The sequence below is a fragment of the Merops nubicus genome, unplaced genomic scaffold (genome assembly GCF_000691845.1).
Source record: "Merops nubicus isolate BGI_N331 unplaced genomic scaffold, ASM69184v1 scaffold23656, whole genome shotgun sequence".
Taxonomy (NCBI): Eukaryota; Metazoa; Chordata; class Aves; order Coraciiformes; family Meropidae; genus Merops; species Merops nubicus.
Window position 1 is genome coordinate 34,527 of NW_008613274.1, and position 19,396 is coordinate 53,922.

The following is a 19,396-nucleotide window of genomic DNA, read 5'->3' on the forward strand; positions in this document are numbered from 1 at the left end:
AGGTCCAGGAAGTATTTTGTCATGGAGTTCATTGGAGACAGAAATGGGAAATGCCAAATCTTAGTTTTTCACTCAATCTCTCAGAATAAATTCCCATGTATGCCACAGGAACCAGAGATGGATAAAACCTGAATGACAGTATTATTCATACTTCATGATTTTGATCAGCCACAGATACAAAAACGTGTGTGGTCTCCTCACTCAAGTTGCAGCACTAAGACTTACTTTTTCTCCTGATAATGTAAATGTAAATCCTGCTACTTAGCTGAAGAAGAAAAGAAATAAGATGTCCTTATGCATCTATTTTGATCACATGTACTTATGTCCAAGAACATGCCTTCAAATGGAGTATTTCAGGATGTGAAGAAAGCACATTCTCTTTAAGACAGGTGTTTAGAGATGAAGAAGTGTTAGTATAAACAACAACCATACTTGAAAAAAAAAAAATACTGAAGTGAGCAAAGGAATGCATTGACATGTTTGTCTTTAAAAGTAATTATATATAATCACTTATCTAAGAGCCACCAGCAATTACTATCAAAAGGAATATTATGTATTACTTTTAAAGCAGTTTTCATTGAAAGCTGTGTTCTTTGCTCATCTGAGCACTTCGGAAAATCCGTGTCCCTAAAGTTTATTGAAGGTCACTTTCTGAGCAAATAACAGAAAAAAGAATAGACTATCTTGTGTTAGATAATTCTCCAGCACTATTAGCATCTCAGTTCTTAGCTGGTCCATAAATCTCTGATAAGTTTTAAAAGCTGACATAGTAAAACAGGTAAAAATATCTTCACTATAAAATTGCAAAGAGGGGTTAATGTCTTTGACATAAATATTAATTGCCAAAATCCTATTTGTCTTTTATTTTTATTTTTTTTTTTTTTACTATTGAGCCACCTTATTTACATCATTTCTTAGAGCTTTTAAGAGAAAGGGGAGAAGGAGAGAGTTGGAGGGACTGTATGAAGTCTCTTCCAATGCACAATGCATTAAACACTATAGTTTCCAGATTGATGCCACTAACCAGCAGATAAACAATTCCTGTGAACAGCCTTGCAGTAAAGAGTCAGAGATGACCATGTCTACTGTGATCCCTAACTGGTGACAGTTCTGTTGCCCTGGGTCAGCAGAGAATACCTCACTCAAATGGTGCAAAGTCAGCCAGTTCTTAATACTTTATCCCCTCAAGAGTGTATTCAGTGACTTTATCACTGAGAAGAATGACTCCCCTGCCTAGTGTGATCAAGACCTGGAAATTTGCTGCTTCAGCACATTTAGCCCAGACTGCTACTTGATTGGTGGGGCTTAGATTTGATCTTATGGCATACATGTCAGTTCTCTAATTGGCTAGGTGAACAGCCGGTCTGGGGGAAACTGTTTCACCCATCCGAATGAAGTCTCATAACCTGCCTTTTTTTTTTTTTTTTTTTGGGTTTGGGTTTCCTTCCTAGAGCAAACCCTCCAACCACTCAATGTGGGAGTGGGGTGACAGAAATTCTCTGGAGTCCAACTGTGAGGTCCATCCCTAGAAAGAGTTCAGGGACACAAACCAGTCTGGGAAGACTTTTTAGGCATTCCATATTTGTCTTTTGTAACACTTTGTGCTACAGTGAAAGACTTGAAATGAAAGTACAGGCTTATGAATAGAAAAGCAAAGCATCACATGTTGCAGGGGAGGTCTGTGCTTTTTAGTTTTGTGCTGTGAACTTTTAAGCAAATAGTATTAGAACAATTCAGTACCCTGTGGTTTTGCTGGTTTTATGCTTCCTTATTTTCTAAGTCCAATTCACTGAAACTTGTGAAAAGCTTTCCCCCATGTTTTAATAACATTTTTTGTTGCTCTGTCCATTTTTTTTTTTTGATCACTTGAAGCAGGTCCAAAGCATCTTATGGGATAGTTTGGATGCAGAGAGAGGAGAAGGCCATGGCCTGGCTTTCTTTTTTGCTTGTGGGTTTTTTTGCCATTTTTTTGTTTCTTTTTCTTTTGTTTGTTTGTTTTTTTTATATCATACTATCCTGAAACAATTCAGTAAAACTATATGATAGGAGAACATAAGTTTTTTGTCAGCCTTTCTGATATCATACAGATATTTTTGTGTTTTTGCCAAGCAGTTGAAGTTTTCTGACCAGAATTCATATGTCTATATGCTTGCTGCTTCTTCCAGTTTGAGGCATTTGGATTTTCTTAATTTATCTTCCCTTATGGGTGAAGCCAGACTCTAAGAAACTAGATAGGAGCATCAGTTCTTAAATGCTTACTCCTATAACTTGTCTACTGAACTTGGAAAAAAAAAAAAAAATAAAATCAGGCCTTTCCAGTAACCACTTTTAATCATCCAATACATATAGCATATGAGGTATAGGTGCTTTACACTTTATCTTTATGAGGCTTCTTGGAGGAAAAGCATCCTGAAAAATGTTACCCCAAAAGTAAATGTGGGCAGATCCAAAGCATGCTGTTGTCATCTGGAATGTGATTCACCAGTGAGAGTGAGCACCAGATCAAGCCCTTTATATATATTTTTTTAAATACATATATTTGGTGAGCACCAAATAGCATACCACTTATAAAGAGTTTTAGTGATGTTTCCAAATACCTAGCACCCTATATTTAAGGTACAGGCTTTAACTTAAACCTACAAGAGCCAACTGTCAGTGTTCCCACGTAACCCTTCACATTCTGGCATTTTCCAGACTGCCAGCCAAATGAACACTTTAGGAGGAGGTGCATATATATGTCTGCAGCACCCAGCGGGTTAATCCACCCAACTGTGCATAGGTGTTGGAGCTCTTATGGTATGTAAGATTTGCCAAGTTTGGAGTTGTTTTGGTTTGGTTTGGTTTTTTTCTGGCCTATGCATTCACAGCAAGCATCTTTTCTGATGCTGTTCAGGTGTTTGTGAATGCATATCGAGACGGTACTCTTATTTGTGTTTTATGTAACATACACGTTTGTGTACATTTTGTCACATGGAAAAGCTTTTATGCTTCGTTTTGACACTTTTCTGTTAAAACATCCTTTTCTTTTTGAAAAACATTTAGCCATCTTCCATTTTTTTTTTTTTTTTTTAATACACCTTAAAATAGACTAATGTCTGTTTTGGACTTGTGGCCTAACAACTGTCCTTTTTAATAGCTGAAGCTTTTAAGTTAGTAACTCTCAGGAATAAATGCCTGTTATATTTCTAGTCCTAACTTTTTTTTTTTTTTTTAAATGAAAAAAAATCCTACAATGTGTATTTGTATGAAATATTTAAGCTGGTGTATTTTTTAATAGCTAAGTAACCCTGAAAAGAGCAGACAGTACATGGACTCTGGCTGTATGAGTAGGCAACATTTTAAGGGACATCTCTTGAATAAGCGGTTGTGTGCAACAGCATGTTGTCTAAGGGGGACTGCAAGGCATTAAAATATCTCATAGTTTATAAGTGTGTAAAAGTTGTAAGGAAAATTGAAAAGCTCTGCTGGCTATTTTCCTTTAAAAAAAAAAAGCCATTTTTATTCTTAAAGAAACTACATTAATGATTTAATGAAGAACAACAACAGTACAGGATGTTAGCCATCATCTAAGTTCTCCATAGTCCACTATATATAAATAACTGCAAAATGTTAAAGGTTAAATATTGATGAGATACTATTGAACTTAATTACTTAACTTCAGCTGCAGGTAGAACTTTAATTGACTTGGCTGTTTTGCCCACAGTTGATATTATTCTAAAAACAAAAATAACAGGACAGCAAATAGGAAATGGTATTTAAAATAGAACATTTTAATGTATACTGCCTTTGGTACAGTTGTTTAAGGAGCCTAAAAGCACTCTCACCCTTACTCCAAGAGGGATAGAGAACTAATAATAATAATAAAAAAAAAATCTCTTAAAGATGTGCTTTAGGGGGAAAAAAAAATAATTTTTTTGTCTCCTGATTTCTTTAATGACTTGTTATTGTTGTCTCAGCTGTAGCCAAAGTCTGCAGCTGGTATTCTCAACAGAATTACTATGAGAATGCTAAAAATATTTCTCTAAAATTGTATAAAAAAAAAAAAGCAATTTAAAAAGAACTCAATGTAGACTGCAACACAAGGACATTTTGTCTGACAGCGTTCAGTAGGATGAAAAATGTAATCAGAGTAACAGCTATTTACATTCACACTGCGAAGTAATTACCAAAGCAGACAAAATACTTAAACCTAATTTAATAATGCTTTCCTTCAGCCTAGGTACCTGGGAATGTACCTTCCAACTTCTGCTGAGGTGGGGAGGAGGGCAATTGAAGTTAAAACAATGTAGAAAAAAGTGCGTTGAACACTTTCCTGGTGAGGTACAAAGTGAGTTTCACTTTTAAATAGAAGAGCATCATAAATCAGCATACAACACAAGTTTTAATGAGTATGTCTCCTCTCGAATTGTGCAGTGCTTGCAGTTCTGTGTGAACAAGACAAGTGTCTGGTCGTACACTCCTTACTCAGGCAAAACTGCCACTGACATTAATGATAATTTTGCTTGAATGGAACAAGTGCTCGATAGTGGTTATGCCAGTATGAGGGGTGTGAGATTAGGATAAACATGCAGAAAAGTACAACTTCAAATGTCTGTACCTTTGACTTCTCGAGCTAGCATTTCCTTCAACTACAAGGACCTTAATTATAACATTTGCTGGTACAAAGTTTTAGCATTCTGGGAAAGACTTTCTGGACTTTAGTAACCTGATCAGTACGGTCTCCTTTTGGTCTCTGCCTCTTTCTGGTTCTTTGTATTGCAGGGGAGATGATAGTATCTGGCACATTCCTTGGATGACTTGAAGATAGCAGCCTTCTGTGTTTGGGGCTGAAAGATTGTGAACTCTGTTAGCAGAAATGCCACACAGGGGAGGTGAATAGAACATTAAAAAAGCTTTAGCTTTAGGTACTGCAGCGCAAGCAAAGTTGAATTTGAGAGCTGGGACTTAAGTGGACATTTGTCCCTGCTTTCTTCCTTAATAAAATCTGAGTGTTAACTGTGGATAAGGGCATTTGAGAGATCTCTAAAAATGAATCATTGAGTGCCCAGAAGACCTTTATTATGATATATTATAGAGAACTTTAGAATATACTGTGTGCTTATTGGATGCATGTATGAGTTACTACTACAGAAGTAAATTGTTTTATTCTCTGCTGAAGAAGCAAAATAATTTGCCAAATTAAAACATCAAAATAATACTCATCAAAAACTGGATCTGTGTAGACCTTTCTGGCCCTGTGTTCCCATTGAATTTTCTTTTGCCCCATGAAAGGTTATTGAGAAAAAAAGTGCAAACTCCAACCAGCACCGTTTGTTGTGTTTGTGTGTGTGTAATCCATTTTGAAAAATACTAAATCTGGAAAAAAAAATCTCAGTTTGGCCTGTCAGGATTTCCACGCTGAGTTGAGGAAAAGAAAACCCAGACAAGTAAATTTTAAAAATCTCCAGAGTGCTACCAGGTTCCAGGGCTGAGTCACTGTATGTAGAGCCAAGAGAGGTCGCTTAGTTCAGTTTGTTTACTGCCATAGTAGTTAGATTGAAGGAGTTATTCTGCTCCTGAAGTTCTGCATGGATGTTGCCACTGCCCAGTTAGCCAGTGTGAAACTACCATGGAAAATAAATTATTAAATATACTGTTATTACTAACTTGCCAGCTCCAGAGAAACAAATGCAGCCACATTTACATATGTGTCCATCTGTCTGTTTTTACACTTTATGTCTTCAGCCAGTGGGTGAAATTGTTTTAATCCAAGCTGCAGTCTGATTTTTTTTTTTTTCCCCCTGCTGATATTTTTCTCTGTGTGTATGTTATTTGTAGATGGACGAGCATAGTCTTGACAGTAGCTAGTTCTAAGTTGTCCTTTTAAGTAACCCAATCTATCTGGCCACGGTAGTTTTAACTGGAGTAAGCAGCAGAGTTCTCCATGGATAATTTTCGTTAGTTAGCAGATTGTTACCATCTCAATGTTGCTGAAATCCCTAATCTCAGGTCAGCGTGAAGCTGCGGTGGTTACAATCCTGTTGCCTGATGCGGTGTGAATGAAAGTGCTTTCTGTCAGAAACATGTGGTCTCTTCAGTGGAGAGCCTGCGTAAATCCTGTGTAAATAGAGGGAGGCTAACAAAGGATGAGCCCCTGCAGCTCAGAGCATTTGGAGCCATTTGGAGGCTGAATTTGCTAAATGCTGCTTATACCGCCTGAAAAGTTGAAGAGAAAGGAGCATAAAATCCCTTCTTTTTTCTCTTTCTGCTCCTACCCTGGGGGGAGGGTGTTAAGGGCCAGGGAAGCCTGAGGTAAGCCTATGAAGACTGTTTTTTCAGTGCTCTTTTGAGTGTGAAAAAGGTGGCATGGGTCACTGTCCCCTCTTTAATGTCGGAAAACCCACACAGTTAGTAAATGTTGCATGTAAACTAAAGCATTTCATCCCTCTCCTGCACTCCACGGCAGTGGGCCATGAACTAGTCACTTGAAAATCGCAGAAAAATTTCACTTCAACATGTCTGGACAGTTTAGCACAGCAGGATCGTAAGAGAGATTAGTAATTAGCAGGTTGCTTTACTGTTCCCCTTGTCTACATTTCACCTGATGTGAAAAAAAATGTTGGGTTATAACAAACGAACCACAAACCTACTGGCTGTATAAAAGAGTTTAAAATTTAAACTCATGTGTATTAGTTATATCTTTAAAAAGCTGGAAAAATATGTTGTCTTTGAGTATAATCTCGAAGAACTGATTCACTTCACAAATAAACACAAGCTTTAAACACGAACCCTTCAGTGCACAAAAAAAAAAAAAAAGCTTTTTTTTTTCCCCTGAATTTTGGACAGGAAAACAATAAAACCAAATAAAATATAAATATAATTTTGAAACATTTAAATCACCAATTTTATAGCATGCACGGCTATAACAATAACATAGCTGGAATGTCATTCTTTTCTTCGAGTAAATATTTGTAAATGCATTTTTGAAAAATAAGATAAATTTACTGATTATAGAAAGGTGCCTATCCAGAGATAGAAGAAGATCAGTTTCTGTTTCTGCTTCTTGTAAATACACTTTAGATACCAGACACCATGCAACTCTCTAAGCCTTTAGCATATATCGCCAGATGGCAATAGGGACATGCTCCTGACTGATAAACTATGCTAAAATGCAATTAAATAGAGTAGAATAGCTTTGTAGGTGAGGTCTGATAGTGGCTTAAGTTGTCTTCCTTTTCTTCCTATTTTAATTTACTGTAGTTATTAATGCTCAGATTGTGTGAAATTTGTACATATCCTCTTTACAGTATGAACCCAGTGGAATTGCTGGGTTATAGTTTGGAAAGCGAAAGATCTTCCAAAAGAACAGTAGAGAGAAGGCCAGCTCTTCATTTCCTTCCTGCTGCTAGAAGGGCAAAAAAATAACATCTTCTGTAGTAAGAGATATAGTAGTGCCATATGCTTGAAGTCTTCCTGTTCTTTCCAGTGCACCAGTGTCCATAATTTTGTTCCATGATGCTCACTGGAACATATGACATAGCACCGTGAGACATGTGTCAAGCGTCTCCGAGACACAAAAGGGGAGGCAAGGCAGGGGGTCCATTACAGCAGCTCACTTGAGGATACCCTGCAAGTAGAGGCTGAGCATGCAGGACAACTTGAGATGCCTCTGTCAGGCCTAAAAGAGCTTCTCATGGCTCCTTCACTCCTGCAGTCAAGTAATTCAGTAAAACCAGCATGTGTAGGGGCAGAGCCCTGATGATAATGGCACAGCTCTAAGCTGGGATGCCCTTTTGAACTGTTTGTGGTTTTCAAAGTCCCAGATTTGCCACCCATAACCTATCCTAACTCAGTTTTCCTAGGCAGTAAGATGCAGTAGATAAGTATTGCTTCTGTGGTGTGAGGAGACTAAGTCAACTTCCATGAACAGTGATCATTAAGAGGAGAAAAAAAACCAAACCAAATAACACATTCAGCTCATCATTCAAAGATCTGTGATCTGCTGAAACTGTAAGGCTAAAAGCCTGATGATTTTCGCAGGAATGGAGATAAGGAGTTCTCCTGAAGGGCCTTTGATTCTGGGGCTGACCTTCCCTCTCTTTAGTCCTCCTTACAGCACAGACTGTCTTATCTTCAAAATGTATTCAAGCACTTACCTTTCCAGCTTTTTGGCAGTGGTAATTAATCAGATTTTTAAGATTTATCTCTGGTGATATGGATCATATTGCTAAGTTGAACATCCCTATTAATAATGGTTTACAATACTTCTGTGTCCAGATGGACACATTATAAGTGCAAACAAATAATTGCCATTTGTGAATATAAGCTGCATAGAGATTCTCCTTTGTGTTTTGCATTTTTATGTACATATTTGACTCCTGCAAAATACTGGACTGAAAGATTGTAATTTACTTAAGACCAACATAGCACACTGCAGCTTTCCATTTCAGAATGCTTTAACTTGGTTTTCATATTGCCTGCACTATTTTTAGAAAAATACTGAAGTGTCTTCCTCTTGGCTTAGATACCCCTGGTCTTCCCTCTTTTCCTTGAGCATGATAAACCATAAAGTTGTAAAGGACCTCTGACTGTGAAAAAACTCAAACACTAGCTCCTGAAATGTATTTTTCCAAAAATAACTTTTCTTATTTTTCTAGTTGTTATGTTGGTAATAGAAACTATTTCTAGAGTTTGAATCTGGGTTGTTACCAGGCTTCTGAGCTTTGGCCTGAGTCATCCTTTTCAGTTATCATTTTACGTAGACTGGGAATTTGTCATTCATCCTGTTCAGAAACAGTGAAAAGACTAGACAAGCAGCTTCTGAACAGCACTTGATTCATCTTTTGCTGGGTCTTTACACTGTGAGGAGCACAAACAAGGACTAGGGTTGAGAGAGTACGGATGGTGTGGAGGACTGTTAAAGAGGAATTCGTTGAATACAAGAGGGTTGGACAGGCCTTCTGCAGGACTGGGCTTTGATTCCCAAAGAGTCCTTAGCTGTATGAAGACTGAGGTCAGCAAGCTAGTCTGACCAAGGAAATCAGTCTGCAGCAAGTTACATTTGAAAGTATGATGCAGTGGAAACCCTACTCTAACTACGTATTCAGTATTTAAAGAAGCAGTAGTCTCCTTTGATTTCAATGCAAAATAATTTATCTTATGGGAAGACACCCTCACCGTATGCTCAGATGTCTGCACAGAGCACTAGAGTGGATGCCTAACTTCCCATCGTGTAAAGAAGAGTTGCATCTCCAGCCTCCTCCACAAACCCTTCTCCTATAAGAGAAGGTCTCTGAAGAACCCTGTGTGGGTCCCTTTACAAAGTTTTTTGTACTCTTCACCTTTTATAGGGCTTATTGAGACTATGAAATAGCATAGATATAATCTCAAGCAAGCTGGGTAATATGCCTAATTCTCTACTGGTTTGAGTCCTGTGTAGTCATTGATACCTCCACAAAGAGAGTGCCACTTAAGAATTCTCCACTTTCCTACAACAGTGATAGGGTTTTCCAATCACTTGTGTGCTTTACAGAAGAATAAATGAGTGAACAGTGTGTGCAACGCAAGAGAAATTCACTCTTTTTTTTTTTTTTTTTCCCTGCTGTGTGAGAGAGAGTCTGTGGGCCAAAATCTAGACCATTTCCACACTAGAAAACTAGGGATAAATATGCTTATATAATTGCAGTTTCCATACAAGTTAGGACTTGACTCTACTCTTCTTATAAATTATGACCCAAATCAGGATATGAGTGGTTCATATAAGCAGAATCACTTGTAATGATGGTTTAAATTATTTAAATTTGTGTTCCTTCATACAGTATTTAAAAATATAGTTAATCCAGTCTGTCATCAAATGACTTTTGTGTCTGTTTTATTTCATTTTTGATAATTTCTTTTTCTTCATTTAAAATAACTCATGTTTATTTTAATACAGCAAGCTAGGATCAGGCCCTCCATATCCAAGAAGCAAATCATTCTCTCTTGGAAAAGTCAGTGTGTGGGCTTCTTCTATGATTTCTTACTAGAAAACAGTAGAAACAGTATCTGCTACCGTGAGCAGTTGAAGCCCTGTTAAAGATATGACAATACAGCTTAACAGGATTGGGACTGTAGTTCACCAGGAGCAACAAATCTTGTTGATCTTCCGAGGTCATTTGTAGTTACTGTATTTGAATTTCCTTTCATGAGGTTAGGGAAGCACTGACACTGCTTCAGCTGCTGATTAAGGTGGGAAGGCAATGGGAGCTTCAGCTGAACTTTCCTTTCCTGGGTTGCTATTAGCTTTTCAAAACCAGGATATTAACAACCTCTCCAAAAGGTCTAAACATTGTTTTGGCATGTAGGTGACTCCTGCTGAGGATGCTTTCAAACAGGAGAATATGTATATGCAGATAAACAGGAATTTGTCCATACAGAGAGTAAACTGGTGCTTCTGTGGTGCAGAGGGATGGTGCAGAGCCAAAGTTTTATAGCTCCATGCATCCTGTGCATACACACATAGCTTTTACATAAAGAGACAAAGATATCTTTATCCGCACGACAGATAGACAGACTGACTGACTTCAAACTTGCACTTTCAGTAGGGATTTTTTCCCCCCATCTCCGGGTACTGCTTTTCAAAATTGCCTGAGGCTACAGTACAGCACCTCAGATCCCCAAGGCCCATTGCCTGGCTCCTAATAGCCACTCTCCATCTGTGTCACATGAACAGCTGATGAGATAGCTCCAGTGTCTGTATTTTGGAGAGCATATCCACCCAGGTTAAAATGCTGGGGTTGCCAAGGAGCAGTCAGAAGCCATTAGTGTTTGTGAGAATTTGCCTTGCAGCAGTTTCTTGGCATAGTGGAAAGTGTGTGTGTGTGTGTGTGTGTGCGTGTGTGTGTGAGAGAGAGAGAGAGAGAGAGAGCGGGTAGGGTAGAATATGTGGGGGGAAGGGGGCAACAGAAAGGAGCGCTTTCGAAATCACCAACATCTTGCAAAAGTGAACAGTTGGTTACAGTGTACAGGGCTTCCATAAGCTCTTCGATTAGTTTGCTGTGATTCAACTCTCCTTTCTCTATTGTTAACAGAAACAAACACAGAAAAAAAAAAAAAAGCATCATGAGAAAGAGAGCAGTGACTTCAGGGTCTTGCTCTGGTGTTTGGGCAGATGGAAAGGAGCTGCTCTGCCTTGGGGCAGGGTGGTTGTAATGAAGTGGCCTGTCAGTCTGTAAATAGTGAGGGTCATCTCTTCCATGTGATGGAGGGTATCACATTGCAGTGAAAATGGAAATGTCAATAAAATTAATCTGCCAGCTCTTTGCTGTGGCTTTTTCTGTCTCTCTGGTCCAAAAGGGTTGGTTTTTCAGAGGTGAGGCAGTGGAAGAAGGGTGATGTGGCACAGGAGGGAAGATGGAGCTGAAATGCGAGTTTTGAAGCAAATGGGCTGTATGTAGCAGCAACGTATTTCGTTTAGAAGCACTACAGAGCTAAACAAGGCTGTAGGAATTAGCTCGTGAATCTATAGCATTCCTCAGGAAGCTATGGACCGTCTAGCTCAGGCTACATTGAGCACAGAGTTTATTGTTTTAGGCTTTCTTGGACAAGGTTTTTACTTAGTATGGGATTTATGGCATTTACTGCTAATGAATGTCTATTCTTAAATTACAAAAACCACCATCTCAGCACAATTCCCAGATGTCCTTCCAGGACCTCGGCTTCTTAAACACCAGCAGGGAGCATAAACTCTCCACTTCTCTGTTTTCCTCTTTCGTGTGGCTCCGGGCTAATGATGTGTAAGGAAAACACAGCAATCTATAAAGTCTCAGTGCTGTCCCAGTATTCTTCATTTATTTTGCATTTGATTATGCCACAAGTCGGATCTTGTTTCTTTCCTTTTTTTAAAGTTATTAGTTCAAATATTAATGTAGGAATATGGCATATATTGCTGCTCTTGATTGATGCCTTCCCAAAAACAGGAAGACGTGCTCGTATGAATTTTAAGAAAGTAGGGGTCCTGCAATGCCTTGCCAGAAGAGTTTTTCAGATACATAATTTAGATGCCCTCCAGGCAGGCTTTCAAGGCATTTTTGCTGGAGGGCAAGAAAAAATAACTATGACTGTTAAAAGTAAATGATTTTTGCTAATGCACAATTAATGCCGGGGAAAAGCACAGAAGAGAAAGATGTTGATGGAAAGTTCTGATTAAGTGAGAGCTCTACCTTGATGTGCATCTTTTTTTTTTTTTTTTAATGATAATAATCACTGATGCAGAGATGTAAAAGTTTTCATGTCATGCAAATGCTATAGGCAGGGTCATGCTAGGTGTACGTGTTTGTGCGTGCGTGTGGATGTGTGTTGGGAGGGGCTCTGACAGTGTGTTATGTGCACTGAACGGTGACATGGTTACTGCCACCTCTGCAGAGGGCCTCGAGTAGATAGACTACAGAACATTTAACTTGATTACTTATAGTGTGTATTCAGAATAGTTGTAGGAATGCGTTTGCGGTGAATGGGGTTTTTCGTGGCAGGTTTTCCCACATTGAATCCCATAATTGACAAAGAGCTATTGCACTATGTCAAGCACACAATTATAATTGAATTAATGATATATGCATGCGTGAAACACTAAATTAGGATTTGGAGAGGCGTGGTTTCTAATTTTTACATATTAGTATCAGCCCTCATATATAATGAGAAACTGTATGTGTCTGATCTAGCAAATCAAAATAAAAGTGTGGTGGTGTCTTGGTAACTAATGATACTTTTTGGTTTCTCTATTTTGTTCATTAAACATCTCCCCCTTTCTGTTTTTCTCTTTGTTGTAGGAGATGGTTTAGACAACAGTGTAGCCTCACCTGGTACAGGGGATGATGATGATCCAGACAAGGACAAAAAGCGTCAGAAGAAAAGAGGCATTTTCCCCAAAGTAGCAACAAATATCATGAGAGCGTGGCTTTTCCAGCATCTCACAGTAAGTGGTGCCCATACCAAAATAGGTTTCTATTCATGTGCCTAATGAGGTTTTATTCATTGTTATTAGAAATCAATTGTCCCCATAATTTTTAGACCATTATTAAGGCTCAATTGTTCTTGCTTTTAAATTATTTTATTCTAGAGTTTTTTCATTGGCTCTTGGAATCATGACAAGTCTGAAAGAAACATACAATATATATATATATATATGGAGATTTTATATACACACATACATGCCTAGAGAGAGAGAGAGTACAAAGCCTTAGCATGGAACATAAGAAGTAACCATTTTTTGCTTTGAACCATTCAAATGTTCCTAAGGACAGAAAAAAAGGGTTTCTTGCTTTAGCATATATGAAGCTCTGCCTTCTGGATATTTAATTGCTGGCCTCTGTTTATACAAACTTCATATGTGTGTGGTGGAAGAGAGCCCCAGTTTGCGTGTGCTGACATACACTGTGGATGTCAGAGAAGTGAAAGCAGCAGCTTGCAAACTTGTCATTGTTACTTTTTGTAAGAAATATAGAAGGCTTACAGGTTCCCCAATTCTTTATTTGCATAACAGAGAGAGTAAGCGCCTTTTTAGCTTCTCTTAAAGTCTATTATATTTAAAGCTAACAATATTCACATTTTGGGGAGAGAGATTAAATATGTGAAAAAACAATGCTTTCCATGGACTATCTTGATCCTCCTGCTTGCAACTGGTTTTATGCGTTAGTGTCCTGTTCACTATTATAGCTTCATTTTGGCATCAAAACACAGTTCCACAGAAAACCTGGTAATGCTCTTTGTATTTTACTTCATGTGGGAAATAATGGAAACTGGTAAAATTATCAATTGATTTCCCTCTTCTTCTCATGGTAAAATTGTTTCTCACTTGATAAGACTTAAAATGCTAACTGTTATTAACTACCTCTTCCTCTACCAAACTTTTATAAATTTCCACGGTAGCTGCTGTTGGCTACAGTGTAATGATTTCAGGACAAGGTACCCAATCTATTTATGAGAGGGACTATCGAACTGCTCTGCTAGCAGCACAGCTAAAGGGGAGAGCAATAGATCCACATTTTTAAACCATCATTTTGATGTAAGGACATTAGTAGCAAACTAAGGTGCATTGATCTGGCCTGTGGGGTCAGGATTAGCTGGAATAGCCAGTGTCTCTGCTGGAGTAGTGGTTATTCCTGCCTCCCAGCTATGGCCATTTCAAAGGTCAGGTGCCCTGTATCCACTTGGCTCAGAGGAATTAGACAGAACATGAGTCTCTGGGCTGATTACTTAACCAAAGACAAAATAATGAGTCCTAAGCAAATACTGACTAATTGAAAGGGCTGTAAATCCATTACATATTGGTCAGGGATAATCAGGAGTATTTAATCACTTTTATCTATTCAGGAGCACTGAAGCTGCAACAGCAAAGCCCTGAACCTTGCCATGTGCTTATTATTCTCATCATTATCAAAATTACTTCACAGCTGTTCTTTGCTACATCACCTCAGCTGGAGATTTACTAACCTGTAAAATGTTTTTAATTTGGAAGTCGAGTGAGTGTGAGTGGAGGGATTTTCATTTAGCTGTAGGGTATCTTTAGAGGAGTAGTGCAGGCAGACAGCAAAAAGCAGGGCCACAAATAAACCAGTTTGTTTTGTACATGTCGCCATGTTAACTCAATTCCCTCTTATGAAATTTGTGATTTTTTTTTTTCTCTCTGCCTTCCTTTCTCACGTGCTCCCTGAAAACATTTGACACACACTTATTAAAAAGTCAGCTGCCTCTACTTCTCTTGAGGAAAGTCCTCCTGGCTTTTGGAAATCCCTTTTCCTTATTTTCATCCTCTCTCTCCTGATCCTCTCTATCCTGCATGAATTACAGGAAATTTGCCATTACTGGTGAGGATGGCCTCACAGAAATCAAATTAAATGAACACAAAAAAGCCCCAAACCTTTTATTATCCAAGCTTTAATGAGTTTGCAGGTGTTGAAAGGTTTACTGTGCTGTAATTCTCAGACCTGCAAACTGATAATGGAGACCCCTGACCAGTGCAATGTAAAATCAGAAAGATTCTTGCCATAAACACATGCAGGGAAGGAAGAGAACTCCTTTCTTTTAAAGATCTCACACTTTCTCAAATTAGCTTGTCCATTCAAAGCGTAATGCTGTCTGAGCAAGAAAGAGGGAGAACGAGTGAATCTGTGATGCAATTTTATTGTTTCAAGTAAATATCTTTACAATGGTGGTCCATGATTCAATGTACATTCCTTCATTACTACTCTAACCTTACTTCAAATTGGTTTGTTCCTCCTTTGTGCTGTATGACCTGTTCTTGTATTCCAATAATCCCCTGATGTACTCTTTTCTCCCTTCTCTCTCTTTTTTATTTTTTTTTTTTTATTTTAAGAAACTAATTGAATTATCTCATTATTTTAATTTGTTAAGCAAATGTATTTTACATCTCAGGATGTGTTCTTAAAGAAGGAGCTGCTTAGGCTTTGCCCCCTGAATGGGCCATTGGTACATTTTGACATTCATGCATTCATTAAGGAGAGGAACATAAAAGAGCTCTGGTTGTATTTTTTTTTCAAACACCCAACCAGCATGGAGCAACTTTTCCATAAGCCACAGGGGTCTCTCTACATATGTTCTCAACTGCAAGCCATTGTCACCTATTATGAATACCTCAAAAGGACAAATAAAATACTAAAGGCCAACTGTAGCAATTGTTAGCTGTTAGTCTCAATATGACAAAAATCATTAACCTCTGGTTTCCCTGGAAGGAGAGGCAGTGACAGTTCATCTCTTATGGTGTGGATTAAACTTGAAATTCCTCTAGACTGCCAAATTCAAAGAGAGTAACTCAGTTATGACTAATTGTATTTACTTATGATTTTAAATAAAATGCTGTTTTTCTTTTATTCAATCAGTTTGCAAACTCCTAAGGTAGCTGATTTAAAAAATTGAACAGCCTAAGTGGTTTTTCTGAAGAGATAGGCACTTGAACGCTGATGTAGAATGAATGCATCTGACAGGCTATTTCTTTCAAAACAATTTCTAACCCCTATCACAGCTTCCATTTTACAGTAACTTTAATTATATTTGAAATAGGATACACATGCATGTTTTTATTGTTGGAAATCAAATGCCAGGAGTAGGAGCTTCTGTTATGTTCTTGTTCACTTACTGAGCTCTGTCTTACATTTGGAATTACAACAGTACCAGAAGATGAAAGATCTGAGGGTGACTTGGTTGGAAATGTGTATGCTTTTTCTGGATAATATCCAGTGTTTAAGAAAGTAGAGGAAATCCTAGTCTGCTAGTATAAGCTTTTCAATAGTACATAAAGATTACGACATCAGAAAGGTAAACCTGACATTAGGGCTGTTTTTATTTGAGTTCAAAGGTGGTTAAAGAAAAGAAACAGCAAGAAATCCGACCCAAGTCAAGAGTTTATTCATAGCTTTGGAAGACTCCTTTTCCTCTATGCCGAAGAGTCCTTAGTACACTCAATTAGCCTCTCAGGCATCTCTGCTTTCCTCCCTGAAGTGCTCCCCCATTTGCCCTGCAAAGAATACATTTGATCACGAAGTGAAAACAGGAAGTGCTCTAATGTGTAGACACCTCTAGCTTACACCAATATTGAGATTAGGATTTCTTACCAGCAACTATACAGAGCCAGTCCCCCTCCTCCCATGGCCTTTTGAAGGACGGAGGACCTTTAAAATGTATGTACATAATCAGAAGAGAGCAAAGTCATAAAGGAAGTAATTACACAGCTCTATGGACTTGTACCTCTGTTAGTTCATCCCTTTCTGCAGCATAGTGTATCAAGGACTACACTTGTTACATTCAACATTTTTTTTTCTCCCTCTTTTACAGAGCTGGTAGAACAGAGACACGTTTATTCTTTGACACTTACCTGGAGTGATGCCCTTTATTAAAATTCCTTTTTGGGTATTTCTTTTGTTAAAGACTGTAATAAGGTGTATATCTTAAATAAAAGTACGAGATATACCAATGGTAGCCTGCAAACTAAACCTTTTTATGAGAGTGCCAGATTCCCACCTGATGATATTTAGAATGACTCCTGTGAAGTCGGTGGAGTTAAACTGAGGTTTCGGGGGTTTTTTTCTTTTTTTTTTTTTTTGCTAGCTGAAGGTCTGTCTCCTAACATTTGTTTGAACTGTGTCATTTTAGCCTGATTTCCACAATCTTTTATGATTCTATAATATCTTGCTCTTGACACAGTCTTTTGCAGAGTAGGTTTTTAGTTTCATCTACTTCAGTGTCTCACTAGAGTAAGTTCTGCTGGAATGTGTTAAAATGAACCAGTCAGAGCTTTGGTACTTACCCAAAATAATTTTCTTGCCATATTCAGGTAGCCAGATTAGATAATATGAATAGTCTTACTGAAAGAGATTTTACTATTTTTATATATTTACGTGAGTGTATCTCAGAATATAATGTCTTTCTGTCCTATTTTTATGAATGACTTAGAAAGCCTTGTATATAGGGCAACTATTTTATTTATTCACTAGATTTGATTCTAGAGATGAATGTCGCCAATCAAAGCTGGCCTTGGAGCAAGCTTTCAAAACAGTTGAAACCATCCCACCCTCATAAATATCTCCTCCCACATGGTGATTTTAGGAATAATACCTAAAGGAGGGTTAGGAACACAGCTGGCTATTACACTCCACACTGAACAGCTTACTCACATATCAGACAGTAGAAGAACAGCTTTCCTCTGAGTCCCGATACAGGAGGAGCGCTCTTCACATCGCTGTTCTTGCTGTACTTTAAAAAAACAAAACTGAGAATACAACAGGCCTTTGTCCAGTTAAAGTGCTGATAAGAAGGCTTGGAAACTCAAGAAAATATAGGGTTGTGAACACATTCTGGTGAATTTTAGTGCTTGTGTTGGACTGCATTGTAGCATGTCTTATACTCCCAGGGTACACTGAGGAGATGGACGATGTCCTCTGATTCTCCTGCAAAATGACCTGCATATGCATTCGTGCAGCTGTCGTTTCCACTTCTGTGCACCATTTAGTCAGAGAGTTGGAGGACCCCAAGGTAAGTTTTATTCCGGGTCTGCTTTTTAGGCAGGGCTGACTGTGCTGAGTTTGCAGCCAGGTAATAAGTTGCCTGCTGGTACAGGACAGACCTCTCAGACTGTGCAAACATCACCCAGTTGGAAGCACGTCCTGTGAAATAATATTGCAGTCATTTTTCATCTGAGTAAACTTTGTGAGGAGAGGTCAAACAATTTCACCCTAATGCTAAAGAAAAATCAGTATCTGAACATTGAACTCCCATGACTTGTGATCCTGTGGTCCTCAAGGTGATGGAGCTGTGTGCCTTTGTAACCAAAAGATGCTCTGGGTCACTCAGCAGAAGAGTTGGAGGCTGCTTTTGCTGCTGTTGCTGGTGGTAGCGTAGCCCTGCCTAATGTCACCGGTGTCCCCCTCCTCTCCTTCCTGCCTGTGCTGCGTTGTCACCAGCCCGGACAGAATAAAACTGGAAATCTTTCTCAAAGTGCAACTCCTGATCCCAGGCCAAAAGTTTTCACTCTCCGAGTGCTTCTTGTCCTTCCTCAGCCATGAAATCTGTACCAAAGACTTAGTAACGGACTGAACATTCATATACCTTTTAAACACCACAATCTTAAAAGAAAAGAGCTGCCGTGGGGTGGGGGTAGGGCTTTGTTTGTTTTAAAAATGGAATCTGAGATTAGATCTGACATTTCTACATCCACCCCCTACAGAAGAGGGAACCCGGGGTCATGGGGTGTGTGGGCCTCAAAAGCTAGCTTTGTCTGGGAGTGGTTAATCTAATCATTGTTACATAGACATCTGTTATTTCTTCTGAAAAATTGATGCTTTTGTGACACAATGATCCATCTATTTAGTACAACAGCCTGAGTAATTAAATTAAAAAAAGAATATTTTTGCGGGAGCATGTAGTATAAAACTGCCATACCTCCCCTCGTACCAGAGCACTGCAAGGGAGAGAGGGAGCGGGAGAGGAGGGCTCTGAGCCCCGCATTGTTTTCTGCTGGCTGGAGGAAAACATCTGTGAATTGTTTGAACTGAACCTTAGCAGGGACTGTCTGAATCTGTGTCATCTCTGTTTAATTTCAGGAAATGATGTCACAGCGCATTAAATAACAATGCTGTGTGATTTATTTTTACTTGTACATGCTGTCCTAAGCATTTCGGTTACATGGCAGTGTTTCCAATTAAGTGCAATCTTTTGGTTTTAAAAAATATACTCAGTAAGGCTGTTTTGATTTTTTGGGCATGGGTATGGGGAGGCTGAGTATTTTAGGAGGTCATCAAGGTTCAGGGCTGTTGGAGGGCTCTGGACCCATTTGTCATGTGCTTATTTGTAGTTGGGACTGGATGTCAGTGCTCTTGTCACCCATGGCAACCTCCAGGACTGTGGGTTTATTACAAAGCCGGGGGGG

The 19,396-nt window shown here is 38.7% G+C and overlaps 1 protein-coding gene across 1 annotated transcript in view; it reads left to right on the forward strand.

Moving 5' to 3' along the window:
• LOC103774456 (homeobox protein Meis2) overlaps positions 1–19,396 on the forward strand; it is a gene marked incomplete at its 5' end in the record, with an annotated part of 103,511 nt that overhangs the window by 33,713 nt on the left and 50,402 nt on the right. The window contains one exon of the mRNA XM_008941863.1: positions 12,786–12,931. Within this exon, the coding sequence (XP_008940111.1) occupies positions 12,786–12,931 (146 nt within the window). The remainder of the gene's footprint in view (positions 1–12,785; positions 12,932–19,396) is intronic.